Source organism: Alligator mississippiensis, chromosome 1 (assembly GCF_030867095.1).
Source record: "Alligator mississippiensis isolate rAllMis1 chromosome 1, rAllMis1, whole genome shotgun sequence".
NCBI lineage: Eukaryota > Metazoa > Chordata > Crocodylia > Alligatoridae > Alligator > Alligator mississippiensis.
In genome coordinates, this window is record NC_081824.1 from 180,402,847 (window position 1) to 180,423,239 (window position 20,393).

The 20,393-nt window shown below is 37.7% G+C and overlaps 1 protein-coding gene across 7 annotated transcripts in view; it reads left to right on the forward strand.

Annotated features, from left to right (window-relative positions):
• Positions 1-20,393, forward strand: part of ENAH (ENAH actin regulator) — a 228,202-nt gene that overhangs the window by 155,708 nt on the left and 52,101 nt on the right. For all 7 annotated transcript variants that reach the window (XM_059717435.1, XM_019483119.2, XM_019483121.2 and 4 more), the window contains exon 4: positions 16,449-16,533. In XM_059717435.1, coding sequence (XP_059573418.1) covers positions 16,449-16,533 — 85 coding nt within the window. The remainder of the gene's footprint in view (positions 1-16,448; positions 16,534-20,393) is intronic.

Consider the following 20,393-nt stretch of genomic DNA (forward strand, 5'->3'; position numbering starts at 1 on the left):
AGGATTCTTACTTGATACCCAAACTCCATTGTATTTGGGTTTGAGAGGGTCTGAATTAGCTATAGCAGTGAAAGGGAATGTAGGTTCTTGACTACAAGGGAAGGAGATTTAGCCAGCATCTTTAATTTAAGGAGAAATCAAGAGTATCGTAACATCCAGTGTTTCTTCTAGAGGTTATAGCTACATTTCCTTTATTTCAGTTGAAGTTATTTGTACACAGAAACCTTGACTTCTGCTTGCTTTTTCTCTTTTTTTTAAAGTATTTTTCAGTGCTCAGGTGCTTTAGTTATATATCTGTGCTACTTGCATCAGCTTTTAAGTACAGGACTTTTCTCTAGCTCTTTTTCTAGTATCTCTGACATCATGGAATTTTTTTTTCATTTGGGCAGATCACTGGCTCTGCAGTATCAGTGTCATCAGCACTTTTATTGCTAGGAAACTGTCCTTGACTTAAATAGATTTTTATTAAAAATATGCTTCAGTCTATTTTAAAACGTGCATTTGATTTTAAATAGTATGTTACATTGGCAGTTTCAGCATATATCCTTTAATAAGGATATTGCTCATTTTGAGTTTCCTGTTGTATTCAAAATAATTTACAAATACATTTAACCCCTGAAAGTATATTATTTTATTTCACCTGGCTTAACTGAATTAAGGAAATGTTAATCTTCAAGAGGATAACTTACCTACAGTGATATTTTCTACTTTTATTTTTCTAAATCTAAATGTATGTAACAGTATTTTACAACCTTTAAATTCAAGTCAACTAGGAGAATCCTGTTTAAACATCTCCAGTTTTGTTGCACACATTCCTTACTTACACAGGCCAAGAAATATAAAAGAAAAAGTAAGACTTTTAGTTGCTTGATTCTGAATTTATACTGTTATATATTGGTTGGACTCTTCCTGCAACAATGAAATATTTTAATTTTTTATTTTATTACAAGTGTGCTGGGCATGCTCTTCAGATAATTTTTGGATTTATCTGTGAAATGGGGGACTGTATTTTAACTTTAAAATGTTGGCATTCTTTAGATGACATTTAGATCCCATGAAAATGTTACAAAAGATTTTTTTTTTTTTAAAGGTCCAAGTTGGGAGTTCTTTTACTTTTTTTATAGGTAAATGTTTCTAACATTCCTTCAGAAGTTGGATGGCTTATGCATCCCCTGAATTGTTTTAAAATGAAGAATAAACTTTCTCTTTTTGTTTGCAACTTACATGTTTACATGCTGCATCATTGTGACAATAGATCTGGGATGAGGTTATGTCAATGTAAACTCTCCTACTAGTTCTGTTGTGGAGGAATCAAAATATAGTACTTGCTTAGATGCTATTTATATTATCAGCTGGGGTTTAGGATTCTAATAGGCTTCAATGTAGGGTACAAATATTTTAAATGTGAGAGTTTAGGGACCTCAACTAAATTAGGGGTATTCTAAAGGAGACGATCACATTTTTCTCTTCAGTAGAAATTGTGATAAGTCAGTATATTTAGGGGTATTTCATAGATGTTAGGGGCTGGAAAAGACCTTACAAAATCATTGAGTCCAGCCCTCCTGCCCTTGGGCAGGAAAGACTGCTGGGGTCAGATGACCTCAGCAAGGTGGGCATCAAGACACTTTTTGAAGATTACTGATGTTTGTCATTGTCAACAATACTAAATATACTCAATATATTTTGATGCAAGAGTTTTTAGTGTCCATGATTTTTAATGACAAACAATATAATCTGCATTTCCTTTACTGATTTGATTTCATAAAGAAATGCAGAAGGCCATATAAGAATAGGTTGTGCCAAATTAAGAAGATGGTACTTAGTTCCTTTTATCATTTAAGAGGGAACAGGAATTGTACTGCATTCTTTGCCACAGGTTAAATCCATTTATTCAGGAAATAGGCAGAATCTTTTACTGGATTCAGCAAAACAAAGAGTTTCCAGGAGTAAATACAGATCATTTGTCTATATAGCAATGTAAAGCTAAAACTTGTCTGAAGTACAACATTTTGATCATTTTGGTAAATAGGAGATGTCTTTGTTTTCTTGAATTTAATGAGTGGCAAGGTAATTAAGCGATTTCTTTGCTACTGATCAGTGGCTGGCTCATTGGCAGGGATGGTCTTCTATAAACACAGAATCAGTAGACATAAATGTAAGAGTATACACTGAGTGTGTTTTGTTTTTTTTAAAGTAATGTATTGCATGCAGTATTAAAGCTAGCAGAGTACCTTAGAAAAGCTGGAATACTGTCTTTCCAAATATCAGTATGTTGCATGAATTTCTAGCAGTGATGAAGTATTAGCTGCTGTGGCATTTTAATAGTATAGTACCATTAAATGACTAGTGTGGATTAACCTCAGTTGATTGCTGGTTCTAATGCTCATTTTAAGGACCTTTGAAATCTTTTATCTAGAACTAATGGGTAATTATATGTCTACAGTGGTCAAAAGAAATCATAGTTCCTGATCAACTAAAATAGTGGGGGCTAGCCTTTTAGGCAGATGTGCCATAAATTAAGCCCTGTGCTGTTCCCAGAGTGCCACTTTGATTCCCATCCCCTGCCAGATCTGCTGCTCTGCTTTCTGTTCCCTACATTGTGCAGGGACCCCTGTCTGATCTGCTGCCTGCCCCATCCCTGACTTAACATGTCAGGGCACACACACAGTGACTGCCCTTGGTACTTGTGGTACTCATGCCACAGGTTGGATACCCTCAAGCCAGAAAACTACTGGTTAGCAAGGTTAAAGAGTTCAAATTAAAACTGTCAAAGTGGGGTTTTTTGTTTGTTTTCTTTGTTTGCTTTTTAAATCGCTACCCATGTGGGATTATGCTCAATTATTGATAGCAGGTCATTTCTCATTTGAAAATCACCCCCCCTGGCTGGGTGAAGAAGAGACTTTGGAAATAGGAACAGCTATACTACCTTCTGAAAACAACAGTATTTTTCAGATGAGAGTTGTGCCTCCATAATTATACTATTATGGATTATTAAACTAAGGCTTGAGATCAAACTGGTCAAGATTGCTTCTATACAAAGCTCATGATATATATAATACATGTTTTAAAGCTATGAGTTTGTTCAGTGTTTTTTTTCCCTTAATAAAGATAGAGTTAACAGAATCATTGCTGATTGGGTTAGCCATATGCATATTATGGAATGAATAATTTAGTAACTTCGGGAAATGCAAACTGCAGTAAGAACTCAAGGAGCCTTTCCAGAATATGTGACTATTATGCTACTGAACAGAATGAATCTGCTAAACAAGAAAAAAAAAAATCTCAGATTTGGGTCATCAAGAATGTCATACTTCAAACTGCAATAAGAACCTGTAAACCTTATTTGGGGGTGGGGAGGGAGAACTGCTTCTGCTGCATTAAAGTAATGGTGGTTTACCTGCATTCTGACAATTCTCTGGAGGGGACTGAGATTACTTCTTGCCAGCACAGTAGTAATGGGATGTGGCAGTGTCTGTGTTGTCAGAAGTGGAATAAAATCTCCATATTTGCTTGTAAGTTTTTTGGGGTTTTTTGTTCTGTTTTGTTCCTGTTTAAATGTTTGATTTAACATTTTATTAAAAGAAAATTGATTTAGACCTATATTTGGTATATTCTGTAACAGTAGCCATTTTTTCTTTTAGTTGCACTGAGTCTTCTGAAAGGTGACTTAGGTCGCAAGATGACTTAGGTCACCTAGGAGGATAACTTTACATTACCAATTTCTCAAAATCTGAACAGTGTGGTTTAATAATAGGAATTTTGTCATTTAGTTATTGTCTATCCGTTCTACTCCCTTTATAATTCTATAGCATGTAACATTATTAAAAGAAATATCAACTTTAATTTTAGTTATTGTATGCTTTGGGGCTCAGACTGTTCAGCATTATTGCAATTGTCTCTAACCATTACCTGTGTACTGTTTTCTATTGCATAGTATTATCACAAGGGTCAGTAATATATCGCATAAAAGTACTAAGCTAAAATTTGGGTCCAAGTCTTGAAGAATAGTATTAAAATTCTCCAGTTGGCCTGACTTCAGAGTGATCATGGAGATGCCGTATTTGAAACCTCTTATTCACAAAATGAACATAGATGTAAAGGTTGTTTTTTTTAAATTAATTCAGTAATGCAATCTATTGGTCTTGAGTAAAATCATTATGAGCGTCAGCTATTTTAAAGGTTTGTGTTTAATAAGTGAGCAGTGCCTTTACAATCTCGTGCTTGTATTTCCAAAACTGCCAATTTAAAGTCTCATTTAGTAATATCAAAAGTAAAAAGTGATGATTGTCTTCTGTGCAGACAACAGCATTTCTGTCTACTACTGCTGATGAAATTTAAGAAGAAGCAAGTTTGCAATAGATAATATTGGCATAATATATTTAAAGTGATAATGGTAGTGCTTTTATCAGTTCATCTCAAAGTGCTTGCAAACGTGTTCAGTATCATTATCCTCATTATATACATGGGGAAACTGAGGCACAGCAGAGATTAAGTTTTTGACTTGCCTGAAGTCGCGCAGTAAGATGATGATGATGCCAGGAATAGAACAAACAATAGAACACCATGTTACCACGGGGAGAAAAAAAGGTCTCTTGGCCTTTGTAAGCCAATAAATAAAAGTATGTTGCTTCAAAGACATGAAAAACATTTACAAGTGACAGTACCCTTCCTTCAGAAATCCATTTCCTGTTTTTTTTCTTTTTTAAGAGAGAGAGATCCTCCAAAATTCTTAGTTCAGTTATGAATGTCTTTCTAGCTTTAATGGACTGCATTTTTAATGCTGAAAACAATGTTTAATGAACCCGTCTGCACAAAAGGGGTACAAAACCATAATTCGAGCCTGGATTTAAATTTTTTTGTCGAGGAAATAAAAATGTAAGTAACCGAGAAAAGAATGTTACATATAAACCAATAAAAAAGAACTGTATATAGACAGGGCTGTCATCTACACTATTATCAGGGATGGCAGTGGGAACAAGTGCACAAGAGAAATGGTTTTTAGTGGATAGAAAGGAGACTGAAAACAAGCTGGTGAAATGGGTGGGGGTGTTGTGCACATGCACGTGTGCTGTCTTTATACTATGTGCGCGCGTGCGCGCGCACACGTTTATATATATAAAAATATTTAAAGATAAAATATATAATCTTTACAAGGGGTTGATTGTTCTTTGTACACCTTTCTGAAACATATACTCCCAGTTATCTATATTTATGGCTATTTATAAAATAATTAGTCAAGAATGATACTGCCTTGAGCACAGAGCTGGATTAGACCTTACGAGGTCCATTCCAGTGCTACTTTTCTATGATCCTAAGTTATGAAAATAGGGCTTGCTAGTTTCAAGGGCAGAGCTACTTGCGCATAAAAAAGGTATATGTACTCTACTTTTGAAAGTTGTTTAATAAATGGGTTTTAGCTACATTTTCTAATCTCTTTCTATAAGGATTTTTATGTAAATTACAAAGTTTCTTTTGCAGCAGTTTTTATGCGCATGTTTTTGTTTGCTTGCTGTCATAAGTGTACTAAATCCTCTGATAATGATATCTTAAATAAGATCAACTGCATAGAACAACTAGCATAAGGAAATTGAAATCATAATGTTCTATAGCAGCAGGTCCTCAGGAGCCTACTGTTAGCACCGAATAAAACTAAATGCTTTGCCAAATCTGAAATTCTGTCCGTAAAAGTAAGTAGTTTTAATGGAGGAAAATGAGAGGAAGCTTTCCTTTTATATAATACGAATATGAGCTTTCCTTGAAGTAGCTAAGTAATCTGTTCTTTCTAACCTTCATACTACTTCATCAACTCGCTATTTATTTTCAATTGATTCTTTGCTTGAAAAGCCTTATTTCATATTTTGACTTGAACAACCAGTTTCAGCACTATTTAACTTAGTTTCATGTGAGCTTAAGTTTGTGACAGCTTTGCAGTTTTTAATTGTTAAACCAGAGCTGTCCAACTTCTGGGCAATTGGGCCATGTGCTGCATGAGTTGTAGTCCTAGGCTCAGGCTACAGGCTAAGGCAGGCAGCACCACACTCCCCGAGGCTTTCCCCAGCCTAGCACTGCTCCCTCCATCACAAGCAGAGCATAGGTAGATACCCTGGCTCCCTGCTTCTCTCTTGGCTGTGTGTGCCCCACAGGTGGCCTGCACCCCCCCCCCCCCCCACTTGCATGTACATTATCCCTCTCTTCTCCTAGCCATACAGCCACCTGCAGCTCAGGTCATGCCCTTTTCTCATGCAGAGCAAGCAACTCTGCCTCTTGCCCTGCCACACATGCACCATGGGCACCCTTGCCTTCCACCATGTGTACACCTTGCGCACACCACCCCCTCCTGTTGCATTACCCCACCCTCAGGAGTGAGGGCAGGAACTAAAAGCTGGAGAGGGCAGAGGAACTTGAAGAGGGGGCCACAGCAGGAGCTGGTCAGCCATGTACTAACCCTTTGGGGGCCACATGCAGCCCACAAGCCATTAGGTAGAGAGCCCTATCATTAAACAATAATACCACAAACTAGAGATTTTATATTGCTGTTCAGGAAATGCTTTCTAAAGGGAGCTCATTTTCCTAACCAGTTTTAGTGCATAGATCTTATGTAGTTGACTAAGGTACAGCTACACTTTTTCCAATAACAGCCATTCTTTAAGAAGATTTTTTTTTGTTCTTTTGTTGAAAAGGGCTTACAAAAGTTGTATTTTAATGATATATTCAGTGATTAAAAGATGCATTTTAATGATATACAATGATTACAAGTACATATTTGCATTGTACTTAATTTAAAAATAAAAAGGCAAATACACTGTCTCTTTCTCTGTTGATGGTAACAATGTATTGGCTTCATAGAGAAGTAGGTTCATTCTGCACTAAACAGAGATAAAATAATACAGCCTCATAAATGGACCAGAATGTTTTCTCAAGATAAGCCCTCTTCATGCTATTTTACTTATACCTGCTTTTCTGGGACAGAAATGAGCCAAATAGTGACAGTGTAACTGAACAAACTTGACTTACTGGAAACAGCATATCAAAGTAGGTAGTGATTTTTCTTTGGTTTAGTGCTGTCTGCAAGGGTGCCTATACACAAGCAGGAAGGCTGCTCTGAGATGCTGGAATTTCAGCATGTTGGAGCAGACTCGATTATTCGAGTTGTCTAGAGTATGGCAGTTACCGCTGTCCAGCAGCCTCCCGCGTCTGATGTATTAGCATTCCTATGCTTCAAAATGGTGGGGTTGACTTACCTAAAGTTTGTTCAGTGAGCTTTAGATAAAGCACTCCTACCGCTATTTTGAAGCATGGGGGTGCTGATATACAAGATGCTCCGGATGCTTTAATTAGTGGCTCTTAGAGCTGCTCTAATTAAGGCACCCCCTCTCCCCCAGTGCTAGAGCACGTGTATGAACACCCCAAGAGAACCAGTTCAAAATGGTTAATTGGATTTGCTTCCTGGAGGGTTACCATTTGCAGGTCAGGTTATATATAATTCCACTAGAAACCAACCAGTCATAATAAAATAATCTCATTAATTTGGCCTATTAAAATCTGTATAGCAGCCAAATGTTTACTAAATTCTTTTACAACAGTATTGTATAGACACTGCACCACTAAACATAAATAGACGTGGCCTTTCTGTTTTGCAAAATCTGTTTTTGTACTACGATAAATTATTTTTTAAAGGCCTTGTTTCTTTTATTTGTTGAATCTCCACTTGGTGATGTGTGAATCACCACATGGAAAGAAAATTGGAATAAAGAGTACCAAAGATTGTTCATTCTATTTTATGACGTGCATCTCTTGGTGAGGAGAGTCTGTTGGCTAGATTAAGGAGCCGTATATAGGATGAATAGATTTCGTTACTTATTTTACTATGTACTCAGTAATGCAATATATTGAGTGAGTCATTTAACCTCCGTGCTTCAGTTCGTGCAGTTTTAAAATGGATGGGACACCTACCTTACAGGGTGTTTGAGGTTTCCAGAGCATTTTCAGGTGTCTGAGAGGACCTACAATGAGTGCTTATTTATTGTGTATCAGGTATCCAGGTTGTAGCCATATTGGTCTAGAGGAAACAGCAGTTGAGGCTCATAGTAGAGGAGATGTGTTTTATTAGACCAAGAAGATTTTTGCAAAAAAATTCTTTAATTGCAAGTTTTCAGGCACAAACACCCTTCAGGCATTGGAGAAAAGATTGTTAAAGTCCTCCTGGGTAGAAATGGAAGTTCATATCTCACAGAGGAGTCAAAAGATGGGGTACTTACAGCAGATAGTTCTTAGCTGATAAGTGTCTCTTAGCTTCTTGTAAGGCTCTATGGCGATGCAAATTGCTCTGAGCAAAGGCAGGAGCAGTATCTCAGGTTACAGGTGATCAAAATTGCTTCCTGCCTGGGAAATTATGAGATTTAATTTTAAAAATTGGCTAAAATTTGATATCTTCCATATGTCAGGTATCCAGGTTGTAGCTGTATTGATTTAGAGGAAAAAGCAATTGGGGCTCATAGTAGAGGATGTAGTAGGGCTCCTCTACTCTAAGCTCCAATTATTATTTATTATGTAGTCTTTTCTGTTTTCTTTATTTATTCCCTGATTCAAGATATTCTTCAATATCTTTTGGGGTTGAGATAGGTGGGAGTAGATGTATAGGGGTATTCCAGCAGAAAAATAATTGCTTATTCTCTTATCTTTCAACTACAATTGAATATTTTTAAGATAGATAATGAATAGTTCTTTCCCCACCCCTTATCCTCCTTCCCCACCCATTTTATGTTATTCCCCCTCATACTGTACTTTTAACTTGACATTAGTCTTGTTAAGTCTGTACTTGCCCTGAGGAGCTGACCAGAATAAAAGTGAAACAAGTGTATTATAATAGCTTTTCCTTCACAGAAACATACTAAAGTTTTCTGATACAAGAATGCTTCTAATAAATCTATTAGGGTACTTAATACATGTTTTGTATCTATTGTAACAAGTGTAACCTGGAAACATTTGTGTTGATTGTTGGCAGTTCTGTAGTAAGGTACTTATCTGGACAAATAGGCCAAACATAGATATAGAAAAAAATGCTACAATTGGCAAAAAAACCTCTATTTGGCTGTCCTTCTGGTTTTCTGCATTGCAGCCGCTGCAAATCATGGGATACTTTTCCCATTAGAGTCTTGTTTGTGCCACTACAGATCTGAAGCAAGGTACCATATTTTCTACCATATAACGTACGCTTGAATGTAACATGCAACCCATTTTGAGAAGGCCCCAAGAAAGAAAAAGCTCTTACCTTAGAGTAATGGTAAGTATATGGGTCTGCAGAGCTATGGGGTTGTGCATGGGGGCTGGGGGATATGTGTACCTGGGCTGGGAGTTTGGGTGTTGGGAGTTGCATGCTGGCCCTGATGCTGTACGCTAGGTCCTGAACTGGCCAAGCCAGTGCTGTAGCTGAAGCTGCATGGCAGGTCTGGGCCAATGCTGGAGCCAGACCTGTATGATGGGTGCCCCCTGCCTCCACATACCAGCCCAGTCTGGCGCACAGCTGGGGAGGAGGCTTCCCCATGGATGCAGAAATTTGGTGACAGAGGGCCGGGGAGGGGGGAAGTAAGTGGTGGATTGTTAGTTGCCATGGCTCCCATTGCTGTCACTGCTCTGCTCTGTTCTTCCTTGCTCCCTCTTCCCCCCCACCCTGATTTTTGTACCTATAGAGAGCTCTTTCCTTCACATATAATATGCACCCTCATTTCTCTGGGAGGGGAGAGGTGGGATATATACAAGAAAGGTGTATGATCAAATGTTATAGTAAATGGTTACCCTTGGCAAGCTATGATCTCTATAAAAGATCCTTGGCTTGTTGTTTTTTAATAATTTCCTTTTCCGGCTAGGCTTTCATTAGTAAAATCTGATTGATAACCATATGGTAGAAATTTGTTCAACTCTTGTAGATGACAAAGCTGACATATCAATGGCTAAAGTTTCACTTCTAAAATAGAAACTCTTTAATGTTTAAGTAATGCCTGCAATGTATGCTCTTAAGAGCTGTCAACATATAACGAACTCGAAGACAAAGAAAATGTATGTTATATTTAACAACAGCAACAAAAAAAGAATCAATTCCTTTCTCCAGGAATTAAAAAAAGTAAAAAATAAAAAAAATTTCTATCATGTTGTCAGTGACATCAGTAGGATTGGAACTGTTAGATTCATCACGGACTTCAACTATTTGAGCCTATAGGGCGTGCCTACATGTTCATTAATGCACTTTTGCTACTGTGCATTAAGTTTAGTACCTCTTATGTAAAGGTACTAAATAAATGGGCGTTAGGCTGCCCAAACGCACAGTAGCAAAAGTGTACTTTTATAGTGATGCTTAATGTGCAGTAACCTATTTTTACTGGTCACTAGCATATTGTCATATTTTTTGGCGTGATGCTTTGATGCACAGTAAAATAGGTTACAGCGCATTAAAGCGCACGTGTAGATGTGCCCACAGAGAAATTGATACCTGTAAACTGTTATCCTCCTATATGGGCCAGGACTAAAAGAATATGAGATGCTTCAGTACTGTGATTTCACAGATAGATGCTTATAGCAGAGGTTGAGACTTAAAATACTCAGGTTCCACTTGATGGCCTGCAGGAGAGTATACATTTGTGGGCAAAGAGTTTGACCCCTTCTGTTCTGTTCATTCTAATCTGATGGTGTTCCACTCTTATCTTTACTCCACCCCTGACCCTTGCCCCAGTAGCATTGTCCTTCCCTCTACTGTTTCCAGACTTCAAGATTTCCAAACTGATCTTATGGTCCTTGTCAAATCAGGCCTGATTCTTCTCATTCCTCCCTTCCCCTTGCCCCATGTCCAGGTTTTGCTTTCCCAGTGCCTCCAAGTCTTAGTGTGCTTTCCCTGGGCTCATTATGCAGCTTTGAATACCACTCATCCTTATGGATCTATATATCCCAGTATATGTGACCAGCTAGGCTCATTTTTCTAACCACATCACTGCTCTTCATTAGATCCTTTTCTTTTGCATCTTGATGGTTTTCAATCCCTTTCCTCCCTTAGCTCCTGATATGACCAGTTTCCATTCATTCTTTATTTACTACCTAGTCCAGATTTCCCTTGCCCATCCAGTAATAGTCCCTTCCCTACCCCCAACTTCCAAACTTTCTTCATTCAGACAATTGCAGTCTTTTTCCTCTTGTTACCTCTTTCCCAGCAGGTCCAGTTTATCTTTTCTTGACATTCTAATCAGGTAGCTTCTTTCTCCTTACCATCAAGGGAATCACAGAGAATGAGAGAGAGGCTCCATGCTTTCAATTTGGTTCCTCAACATGGTACAGTCTTCAGAAGGTCAAAGTCTTCCAGTCCTTCTAGCTGAAGTCCTGCTCAGCCATGGGTTAGAACATAACCCATGCAGATACATTTTGGGGGTATTCAGCAGTCATGGATAGCGATTTCCATGTTAACAGGGATACAAAGGGATAACTGAGAGATCTAAAAGTTGAGCAGTATCAGTCCAGAGACTGTTAAGCTGAATATTGGTGGTGTGAAATTATGCTGTATGACCACTGAAGTGTGGAGCCTCTCTTCTCTGATATGAACCCACTCTATAACAGGACCTAGGTTATCTCTCTTGTAATTCTAAGCAACATTGTTATAGGGGATGTCTGCAGACCAGTCACCTGGAGCTTGATGCATACTTTTACCAAGCACTGTGCAGTTGCAGAAGTTTTTGTGCAGAATGAAGCATCTGATACAATGGCCTTCCAGTTACTTTTTGTCTACAGGTTGTCCAAGCCTGACCTTCAGATACACGTAGGCACTGCTTTGGTGTTGCCTACAGCAAGAAAATGTGTAGGTTGACAATTGCTGAAAAGATTGAAAATCTTTTTCAGTTACAGGAATTCAAGCTATAATGTCCACATACACATTTGCATCCTGCCCTTCTTGCCTTCTTTTGAATTACGTTCAGAAGAAGACTGCACATGAAAAGCAACTGAAGAGCAAGATATACATGCTGCCCTTTCTCTTCTGTGCCCTAGGCACAAGGAGGGTTAGTAAATGTTATGAAAAATGAAATCTTCCCAGAAAACTAGCTGCCATTCAGAATTTACACCAGGTAATTCACAGGAGAATGTTTTACATTTAGATATAAAAAAAGATATTCAGCATTTAATGTGTTTTTCTTGAGAAATTGGTACCTTAAGCAAATTTGGCTTATTCAGTTGTTTTTCAAAACTAAAATCCATAGAATACATAAAGTCACAAATTAATCTGACTTCCATATTTTCCTCATATATATTTTAAGTGTATACCAGGATGCATACTTGATAATGTATCCATTGTTACCTATTCATTTGAGCTATTTTTCCTGTTTTGTGTGGTTTGTTTTTTTTTTAAATTGCTTATCTAATTGTGAACATCCCTGATTACCATATAAGACTGGAAGTCACTATATTGAACAAGATTTTCTCACTTACAACACCATTGAGTATTCTGCCTCATTCTACATACCATTCTTTTGTTCCATGTTGTGCTGTATGCACTTGCCTGCTTCTTAGTTTACAGCAGTGATTCTCAACCAAGGTACCATGTAGTAGGGGTGTGCGAAAGTGGCCGTATTCAATTTGGATTTGTCCTGAATTGGGGACAGTGATTTGATTTGTTGATTCAGATCACTGTCCCCGATTCTATTTGGCTGAATCTGAATCTGAAGATTCAATGCTGATTCGGAGAATCCGTGAGTCGGCCATAGACATGGCTTCAAATGTTTTTTCTACATACCTTCAGGTACCAGGTGTGGCTCATGAATACTGCAATGCTGGGGTGGATGGAGCATCCCACAGGAGTGCTGGTGCGGGGAGGAGGGGATTAGGACGCTCCCCGGCAGACCCGGAAGCTTTTCTGGTCCACTTCCGGGTCTGCTGCTGAGCACACTGGGGAGCCTCCTGCGTTCCTGTGGGATGCTCTATCCACCCCAGCGTCTCGGAATTCATGAGCCGCCTGGTACCTTGAGGTATGTAGAAAAAACATTTAAAGCTGTGTCTATGTTGGAATCATTGAATCTTTCCAAATCTCTCCGAATTAATTTAGATGGGTTCCTATTCGATTCGGAGAGATTAAGGGGTCTCTTGATTCAATTCAGATTTGGAGATTTGGCCACCAAATTGGGCCAAATCTCTGCTGAATCGAATCGGGGACTGAAGCTTCGCATAGCCCTATCATGTAGTATTTGCACTGTCATGTATGGAAACATCTGTACATGATTCACAAGATATAATGAAGGATTTCAAATAGGGAATCCATAGTGTCAAAAACATTTTGAACTGTTGTGGTCTTTGTTCTTTGCAATGGAAAAATTGCTCCCTTTTTTCTGTAGTTAAAAACCAGGTGAAAGCTAAGAGCTGGCATTTTTCCAAGTGTTGCTGCTAGTCTAACAAAGGTGTCTTGAGTCTAAAAAGTTTGAGAACTACTTTTTTACAGAGGACATCATTCCCACATCTTGTCATATCCGTTTACTATTTTTATGTTCCATGTCAAATGTGAGTTCTGTTGTTTTCTGATGGCTGGTTAGTGGCATTACAAACAACTTAAATGACAATGTGACGGGTAAACAGCATGATGAGTTGCATCTCTTTGGAGATTCCTTTATGAGATTGTACTGTCCTTTTCTAGAGAGAGTATCTGTTTATGATGTAGCTATTTTAATGTATTTGAAATTATATGTTTTTAAAAATGTTAATATGCACTACTGTGTCCAGGCAAGACTACTATAGAAAAGTCAATACCTGAACACATCTTTTCATGACTCAAATAGGAAATATTGGGGATATTTGCAGAAACATGACACTGACATTTTGAAAATGTGTTGTCTTCTCACCGTGATACATGATTTGGGGTATAACAAACAATGCATAGATAATTATATATAAAGTATATATTTTAAAATTTCTACCCAAGTAGGAGCAATAGTTAATGTTGACACATCATACAGTATTTATTAATTGCTTGGTTATGCACTCCTCTATTTTACCTTAAAAACAATGCATAATATTAGTTATAAAGCAGGTCTTACAAAACACTGTTAAGGAAGAATATGGATGTGAAATAACTCCTGAATAGAGCAGCTTGTCCGTGAAAGTGTCTAGAAAAATGTAAAGCCTATAATAAAACTAGGCACACTGTGCAATCTAGTACAGCATTTTGAACAAAATGCCATATATAAGAGGATACATTAATATGATAGCTAGTCATAAATAAGTTTCAAGGAATTTAGAATCTGAAACTCAGAGTTGCCTTACCAGGTTTTGCAGTCTTGCATTCCCACATTTTTAAAATTCTGATTTTTCCCTTTTGCTGTGTGATACTTTGAATATCAGCAGATGTTCAGACTGCGTACACATGTTCAAATGAGCTGGAAGAATTCTTCTAGAATTCTAGTTTGTTTTGCTGGGAGAAAAACTTACCCAGTGATGCCTGAACATAAGTTTGATATTGAGCTCTTGAAAAGCAGAGAGCTTTCAGTGCTGATTCTGTGCAGCCAGAGAGGCCTCGTGCATACATCTAGGCATCCTCTGAAGGGTCCCTCAGTCTGCCTGGCAACAAATGGCAGCAGTGCACAAGGCAGCCCTGATTTGGCTGAACCAGACTTCTGCAGGGAGAGACGGCCTGCAAAGCACGATGTGGTGATTGTAAAAGGGGGTGTGTTCTGCTCCTCAGGGGGTGGGGGGCAAAGTTGAAGCAAAGCACCCTAGGATGCTATAGGAATGTGTTGTGCCTTTTGTCAGAAGAGATCATGTACTTGCAGGAGAAACTCTTATGGGAGTCAGTTAACCCTAGTTACTCCCTGTTATTTTTCTCCCAGAATGGCCATTTTTGCTCTGGAAGAAAAAATCCTGAACATTTGTATACTTGTGGTTTCTCCTGGTAGAGTAACAACTCTCTCAGGAGAAATTGAATGTCTGTATGTGGCCTCTGCTGGATCAGTTTCAAAAGAAGGGGAACTGCTGCCCTGGACTGCAGAGCAGCTCTTTTTCTGTAACAGCTCTGAGTGTAGGAGCCTGTAGCAATACAAATGTAGCCAGACTGTTTCAACTTTAACCCTGAATGAAGCAAGGTTAAAGTTGGCATGATTTAGTTCACTTGTATCACGATAGGTTCTTGTACATATAGTGGAACTGCTGCTGCTGCGTGCAGGGGGCCCTTCCTTTTTGGAAGTAAGCATTTGTTTGGCTGACTGCACAAGGGCAAGAGTGGTGTTATAGCTGTGATGGCCCAAGAAATGTCTGAGGTGCAAGGGAAATCACGAAAATTACTGTCTATAATAGGGCTGTCCAGCTGGCTGTCCATGTATGCCCTGTATCTGCCCCCCAAGGGGTACCCTGCAGCCCTCAGGTACCTAGTCTGGGTGCCACTCCCTCGATCATTCTCCTTCTGCTGCCACTGGAGTCTCTGGGCTACCCCTCTCTCTTCCTGCTTCTGCTATGTGCCCCTATTCTGGGAGTAGTGCAGCATGGCATGGACCACAGGGCTGAGGGAGCCCACAGTAGGTGGGTTTGGCAGGGACCCAAGGGATTACATCCTTTGTCAGGGTGGTGGGAAGGAAGGGGAGTACCTCCAGCACGGGGACCTGTGCATTGTGGTATGTGGTGTATGGCCTGGGAGGTGCACAGCCCACACAGTCAGAAGTTGTTCAGCCTTGATCTATAAAATGGTGTCAAATGCAAAAAGTTAAACAAGTATAGCTTTCCCTGACCTCTCTATATAGCAACCATAGAAGTGGTACACATTTTTAAAAAATCAATATGCTGTATCCTTGGAAAAATGTACTATTTCTAAGGCTTTTTGTGCTACAGTTTCAGATTTTAGGAGTAAAATATTAAAAATAAATGAGTAAGTAAATAAATACTCTTTGTGCAGAGGAATTTACCTTGGTCCAGGTGACAAAATATATTTGTGAAATTTATTTTAATGCAGTCTTAGGGAACATAAATTTATCTTCACACTTTCAGTATGGTGATAAATATCTGATGTTTTTTCTCCTGTTTTTCATTTCCAGTGTTCTATTTAGGTGAGTTTTTAATTCTTTGAGTTTTTCCCCTTCACTCAAGAGTGTTTGTTCATTGTCAAAGAAAATTTTTAATATGGGAGTCTTTTGAAAGCCTATGAACACCTGTTTAGTCTTAAATCTCATCATATGTAAAACTTTATTTTTGCATTCCTGTTGAACTTTTTCATTCATTTGAAATGATTCCATTCTGGAAATACATAAAGCAATATTTGTGGCAGCTTTTATTTGCTATACTGCATCATGGAGCTTGTTTTGTTTTGCTAGAAAAAAAAAAGAATAATTTATATAGCTTCATGTTGTGGCTATTTGAGTTTCCTGATTTTCTGGGTTTTTGTTTTTTTTTTTATACCTTAAAAGTGTAAGATATGTTCATTTCTAATCTGTCTCCATTCACAGGTCCAACGTTGCCTCGACAGAATTCTCAGCTTCCTCCACAAGTTCAAAATGGCCCATCACAAGAAGAGCTGGAAATCCAGAGAAGGTAAAATGCATTACATGAATAGAACCATATTGATAGGCATAACTTTTTAACCTTTTTTACTGCTCGACTTTTGGATTGAAATACCAATACTTGTTAGTTTTTACATTACACCAACAATCTGTAACACAGTACTTGCTATTATGCTTTTGTCCCTACTGATGTTATAGAGCTTTACTTGTTTGCTAGTTGAACCATTTATATTTCATGACGAGATCCAAAAAACCTAGGTTAGAAATTCAGACTTTTTGGTGGGGATCAGTGAATGGGTGTGTAGTGCAAATACTCTGGTATAAAAAGTAATTTGCATTGATGCAGTTACCTGTTTGCAGATTATGCTGTGCAGTAGTGCAACATTTCTCATCAGTTTGCTCAGGTGCAGCAACTCTAGTACAGAAATCTAGTTGTCGCATCTTTTGTCAGAAATCCACATAGGACTTTTCATGTTCCAGTCACTAAAGTAAGGACACCAGAAGGGAATACTAGAGAAAATTCAGTACCATGATTTTCAAGCAGATTGATTTTTTTTTTTTTTTTTTTTTCCCCCTCCAGTCCAAATTTTCACTTTTATAAATGCCTACTTTCTTGAGCTCTAGGTATGTCAATGTACTCATATTCTTTACTAAAAAAGAAAGGAGTGGCAGGAAAGAGAATGCCTTAAATTAGAAATAGCTAAAATAGCTTGAGACTGAATAGCCTTGTTTCTAAGTGTGGTCCGTCCAGCAGATTGAAGAATGTTGTTAAATTACTATTGGGAAATGGGCTCAGCTTCCATTGGCGATGCGTAGGGGATGCATGCAGGTGCACATACACCCTCTGAGATCGGCCATGCACCCTTGGCAGCACCAGCCACAAAACCGGAAGTGCACTTCCAGTTTTGCTGCTGGCTTGGTGATCGGCTGTGGTGGGGACTGGGGGGACTCTCCCCTCTCCACTCCCTGGCGGCAATTTGGTGCCCCTCCAGATTCGGGAGGGACCAGTTACCCATGTCAGCTTCCCTACTTGTGCTGTGATCTGTGGACAGGGTACTGTCTGCCAAACAGCGTGCAGTATTTTGAAAATCCCAATATGTTTTAATATTAAATGCAATATAAAAATAGTAATGAAAAGCTAATTTTAAAGCATTCAAGTATTTAACTCTGGTTTTATTTTTTCCATGCATTTTATTTTGAAGTTGTCAGTTGAACCAGATGGTGGATAATTTATAATAAACTGTAATTCATCATCTAGATTTGACTCAGTAGCAGTGCATAGTGAACAGACAATTGACATTAAAAAATCAGCATTATGTACCTTTCGACAGTATGACATTTCCTATATCTAGATTAGGGTCCCTTTATTTAAGGTTGTCTTGTTTTTGAAAATGATTTATTTATATTTAACATAAATAATCTTCCTGTTACCATCGGTATTTAATATTGATTATTGATCAGGGGCTGACCACATGAACAAATTACATATTTGATTCTGTTATTTTTATCTAAACAACCTCAGTACAGTAGAACCCAGACCATTCATGCTTGGGTTGTTCACAACCTGCTTAATTCTCAGTGAGGATACGGAAGTAAGAATGAACTATTGAGCTGTTCGTTACAGCTTTTATTTCAAAAGGCTCTGCTTCTCTACCCAACTGGAGCTGATCAATAGTCCCACAGAGCTGATCATAGAAGCTTCATAAACCCCCAGTTACTTCATAAAACCCGCATGTTTGCAAAGGGGTAAGGAATCTAACCTTGTGAAGATTCTGGCTTCTCCTATAGTTATTTGAAATGTATAATCTCAAACCATATTTCAAGGAAACAGAAGATGTAAATAACTCTTAATATAGGCCATTACCTTGCCCCAATAATTTTTTTTGAGAAAATACATTAGTACAAAAAACAGTATCAAATAGAGTTCTGGTGCCAAATATAAGAGATTTCATTCTCTTCCTATTAATATGCAACATTACTTCCATTTCCCATTTCATTGCTTTGTGAACTCTTAGAAAGTTAATTTTTGGCACAATTTTCAATATGCCTTTACTATTCCTATTGTAGCAGGAAAATTGCTTTGTGAATGCTTTAAAAAATTTTTTTTTCAAAGACTGTATATGAAAGTCCAGTAACTAGATTTTGTCATTTTTAAATCCTTTTTCAGGTTTTCTACTACAGTTACTGTGTTTTTTAAATTGAATAGAACTTAATTGTTGGTGTTAACAAGTTTTAGACTCCCACAGACTTTTCTATCATAGTGAAAATCCATTATAATATTCAGGAATAGTCTTTGGATAATTGAGGAAGCAATGAACATGTAGGAAGAAAGTAGGGTTCTGTATACGGTTTGAATATATTTACAGATGTCTGATACTTCTAGGCTCTAGATACAGGGCACAATGCTCAGAGCCAACATTTAGCTGGACAGTTAACCAAGGTTTCTGCTACTTGAGAACATTAAAAAGTGTATGAATTTTTAAACAAATAAAGCTGTTATCTCCAGTGACCTAGCTAATAAGATGAATTTATTAGCCAAAAACCATGCTTAAGGTTTGGATTTTAATGATATATTAAGGTTATCCTTAAATGTGTAATGTTGCTGCTCCGTACAGAAGGCAGGTCGGTTCCAATACCTGGTTGATTACGTGTATTTAGGGATAGAGATGTGTTATATTAAAGTGCACTCAGGTAAGCGATATAAACATATATTGTCTCCTGTACAGAGATAAACAGTAGAATCTACTTTGTATCTTTTAGCACAGAAGAAATTTCTAATTTTCTTAATCATAGGCATACTTTGTAATACTGCCTATTCAATTAAATTAACAGTTCCAAGATTCTTTTTTGTCTTCATAACATTGACTGCCATATTATGTAGCAGATTTAATAATGGCAGTAGAGTAGTGAAAATAGTATCTATATGCAGGCACCTGCTATTCTAGAATATATTTACTTGGTGTAAAGATTTTGCTGTAAAGCACTTCCTAGTATTAGTTTTTTTATATTAAGAAACTGCATTTTTTAAAGACAACACTTAGCAAGCTTCTATTTCATTGTTCTCCCTTTTTTCCTAACCAGTGTTCATTTATGCAGTGGAGATGATCTATTTCTTTTACATTTAAGAGATCAGGCAGGGAGAATGCTAAGCATTTGCTAATATGGGGCCATTAGTGACAGAATCCCTCTGTCACATCACTTAAATTCCTGAAATATATTAATTCACTTCATAACAATGTCAAGCACGGAGTGAGATTAAAAATAAAATGTTCTAAAGTATTTTAGTTACATTTTTGTCCTTTGAATGTCTTTTCAGTAGTCCACAAGAAATTTATAATCTAATACTCTTGGGTTCAAATTCATACAGCATACATGAAAGTAAAAAGGCTTCTTTAAGCTGAATACTTTTTACTGTTGGTCCTCATGGATGTGGATCTAAATTAGTGATTGTGCATTTAATGATGTAATCATCTGTAAAGTCACTTAGCACTAACTTTGCAATCCATAGTATTTTGAATTATTTTTATACCTGTAGTTTTACGTTATATAGTCGAATCAGTATTGAAATACTTAAGTCTGGGCAGTTTTCATGTTACCATCCAAAGTTGATAGTCCTATCTTTGTTTGGTGTTTTTCCAAAATATTAGCATGTGATTGTTAGCTTTTGTACCTAGTATTACAGAGAATGACCAAGCAAACTGAAGGCACAGTGTATATATTTTACCAGCATTCATTTAGATAAGGTCAATAATGGATCTCAAAAGTGATTGTGGCTGCAGTTCTACAGATACATATTAACCAGGACTTTTGAGGAAAACTTACATAACTTAGTTTTGTAACTATAGCCAAAGTGGATTGACCTTAGTTTTTTCATGGAGGGAACGGTAGTCA